The sequence below is a fragment of the Photinus pyralis genome, unplaced genomic scaffold, assembly GCF_008802855.1.
Source record: "Photinus pyralis isolate 1611_PpyrPB1 unplaced genomic scaffold, Ppyr1.3 Ppyr1.4_LG7, whole genome shotgun sequence".
NCBI lineage: Eukaryota > Metazoa > Arthropoda > Insecta > Coleoptera > Lampyridae > Photinus > Photinus pyralis.
The window spans coordinates 31455217-31458544 of NW_022170738.1; the positions used below are offsets into that span (position 1 = coordinate 31455217).

At 40.8% G+C, this 3328-nt stretch overlaps 1 protein-coding gene across 1 annotated transcript; it reads left to right on the forward strand.

Moving 5' to 3' along the window:
- The first annotated feature begins 202 nt into the window (after nt 1–202).
- LOC116176174 (ABC transporter G family member 20-like) lies at nt 203–2992 on the forward strand. The gene is made up of 5 exons (XM_031494651.1): nt 203–229; nt 1198–1860; nt 1939–2303; nt 2355–2620; nt 2669–2992. The coding sequence occupies exons 1-5, from the start codon at nt 203–205 to the stop codon at nt 2968–2970; spliced, it is 1623 nt and encodes a 540-aa protein (XP_031350511.1). The 3' UTR covers nt 2971–2992.
- Nucleotides 2993–3328: the final 336 nt, after the last annotated feature.

The window sequence follows — 3328 nt, forward strand, 5'->3', positions numbered from 1 at the left end:
TCCGAATTCTAATAAAATTCATAATTTTAAAACCAAAAGGAACTTTGACTTTAAAGAGCCATTGAAGGGTTGCTAATGGATCATTTATACATACTTAATCGAATAACGAAATATAAATATTTGATGTAAGTACTACAAAAATTACAACCCCCGCAATCGAGGATTACTACACGTAAGAGTCCAATTTAGTACAAAACGAGAAATGCGAAATTTAGTTTCGATCGGAAAAGTATTAGCAAATGAGGTTCCGGGTATAGTTATATAGTTTGGCATTGCATACTATATGACTAAAGCTATGCTCATTTTGAATTTCATGCAATTCGGTTCATAACTCGCGGATGTACAGTCACTGACAAAAGTAATGATTGCCAAATAGGTAAATCCTGCTGCCAATCAAAGTGCATATGCCGAGCCCCACATCTGAAACAGAACCAACGAAATCGGAAAGAAAATTGGTTTAGCCTTGCACGGTGCCTTTAACTGACAAAGACATAAGCGCGATTTTAACGAAGAGGGAATGGCAACCTTTAAGGAAACCTTCCTCATTTGGATAAGTCGTGAAAGTTGAATGAACTAGCCTTTACTAAGATAAACTTTAGAAAAATTAAAAACACGAAAGTTCTTATTTCCAACCTAAGAATGGTCTCTTCGCCCAGTATGCCTTAAAATTTCCCTATACCTTATAACATCTGTTGTTGGTCGAACCATCGTTGATTGGTCGCGTCTTACGACATGGAGAGTCTCTGCAGTAGGATTATTCTTTCCCGCCCCTGCACGAGTAAAAATCATTCGATAGGAAAAAAAACATAGAAAATACCATTTGAAGCTGAATACCTCATTTTATGGTTTTCGGTATCAATCTCATTTTACTTCAAAACAGAAGTTTGTATGAGGAACTCTGAACTGATAGATTAAAAGAGACTCTCGACCTTTTTATGTGAATTGTAAAATTTTTTCCCATTATTGATAGGTACCTTCTATTCGAATGTTTATTGTTTGCAGTAAATAAAATAACTGCAGTGTACATACCTTCTATTTTTCCATGTTCAACCTTTGCAATTACGTTGACTCTTTCGTTAGTTTTTCAAGCGTGATGGACGCCATTAACTTTTACTAATTCTTTTGAATCATATCTTCTATTCAATCATAGTTTCTTAATCGTCGTCATTATAAACCTCTTTGTGTAAACTTGTGAAGAATGGAAAGTCAGGTATTGCACTATCGTTTTGTCATTACCTGAAATTATTATTGCGAGTCAGTAATTTATGTAATATTCCTTTGCAGATTGGTTTAATGCGAGGGGGATATTTCCTAGCAGAAGAGTCACCGACGGACCTTTTGGCACGGTTCGGAACCGATAGCTTGGAGGAGGTGTTTCTGCGATTGAGCGTCAAGCAAAATTTGACGAAGCAAAACGGAAATGGTATCGTGAACGAATCGGCCGACATAGAAGATATGCCAAATGGTGAAGCGCCGAAGGGCTTCGGGGACACCCTCACATGCAGATCTAAGGGACACTACGCTAGCGCGCCGATCGATCTCCAATATGTGGAAAAGTCTACCTTCAACAAGTTGCAACTGCTCCCGTCGATAGATAGGAATCATATAAGGACGATGCTGTGGATCAACGGGCTGTGGATGTTACGAAATTTCCCTGTCGTCCTTTTCGTGTTTATGTTACCGCTCGTGCAAATGTCGTTGTTTTGTACGGCGATAGGACGCGATCCGAGAGGCCTGACGGTGGCGATTGTCAATTACGAAACGGGGAATAATGTGAATTGCGATTCCACGTTGGAGTGTAATAGCACGACGCTCAGTTGCAGTTACCTTAGCTACTTGGGGAAAAAGGATGTAAAATTCGTAAGTAGCACGATCCTGATGAAGGGCTTGTGTGTGAAAATTCTCATCCTTCACGTTTGAATCTTTGGTTTGTTACAGGTTTACTACGAAAGCGACTACGAGGCGACCAATTCGGTACTCAAAGGCAAAACGTACGCTTCCATAGTAATCAAGTCCAACTACACCACGGCACTGCAAGCACGCATCGCAGAATGGCGCGACGCAGAACCGTGGGATATCGCAGCAAGCGAGATCGATGTGCTACGCGACACCACCAGCAAAGACATCGCCACATTCCTCAAGATATACATGTACGAGAGCTTCCAGGATTTCATCGGTGGGTATTTGGAATCGTGCGACCTCAGTCCGCGCGCGGTTGCAATACCGTTTCAATGGAAAAAGCCGATCTACGGCGTCAGTTATCCCAATTTTACTGATTTCATGAATCCAGGAATGATCCTGACGTGAGTAACACATTTTTTTGGTTACGACGACTACACACGTCCCAATTGTAGGACCATCTTCTTTTTGTCCGTTGCGCTGACGGCCGGTGCAATGATCATTCAAAGAAATCAGGGCAGTATTGAAAGAGCTATGGTGAGCGGGGTAACTCCCGTAGAGCTCCTGATTACCCACATCATTTGGCAGTTCGTGATGATGATGGTACAGCTGACAATCGTTCTGGTGTGGTCCTTTGTGATATTTGAACTTACCCTGAATGGATCCGTAGTTTTAGTAGCTTTACTCTCCATTCTGACTGGATTTTGTGGGATGTGCTTCGGTAAGTTCCATGTTGGTCGTCCCTAAAGGTACCAAGATCAAATTTTAGGTTTCGCAATATCGTGTGGAGTTGATTCCGAACGGATGGCCACGTATGTTGCACTGGGCAGTTTTTTCCCTTTGGTGATGTTATCTGGAATTGCGTGGCCAATTGAAGGTATGCACTACCTCCTGCAACTATGTTCCTTTTTGTTGCCCCTAACAAAAGCGACCGAAAGTTTTCGAAGCATTTTGCAGCGAGGTTGGGGAATAACGTCACCAGTTGTGTACATGGGATTTATATCTATTGCCGTTTGGACCTTAATATTCCTATTATTAAGTATAGTGTTATTGAAAGTGAAAAAGGGTTAGCTTTATTAAACTATTTCTACATTCGTTTAGTTTAATTTTTTTTCCTACTTCCTCCTTCTATAAGCAGCCTTTAGAAAACTTCGACATACATTCAAGTATTATAGGTACTATAAATCAGCTTAAATGAAGGTATATTAGAGTACCAAAGGTAAGACACCACGCACGGGCATTTCAGTGATTTTGATGCAACAATTTCTGGAGAACCGAAAGTGATCCTAAATTTTGAAATTTAAATAGTACACCCTGTAGGTATATTGCTGTTGCTCCAGTTTGGCGCCAAATAAATAATGCAATGTGAAATGGTGTGCGGTTAACTACATTACCCGCAAAACACCTGTCCAGCTACCTCAAACAAATC

Coding starts and splice junctions, on each gene's coding strand:
- LOC116176174 (XM_031494651.1), top strand. CDS start 203: ATGCGAAATTTAGTTTCGATCGGAAAA. Junction 1,861..1,938: donor GGAAAAAGGATGTAAAATTC/GTAAGTAGCACG, acceptor GGTTTGTTACAG/GTTTACTACGAAAGCGACTA. Junction 2,304..2,354: donor AATCCAGGAATGATCCTGAC/GTGAGTAACACA, acceptor TCCCAATTGTAG/GACCATCTTCTTTTTGTCCG.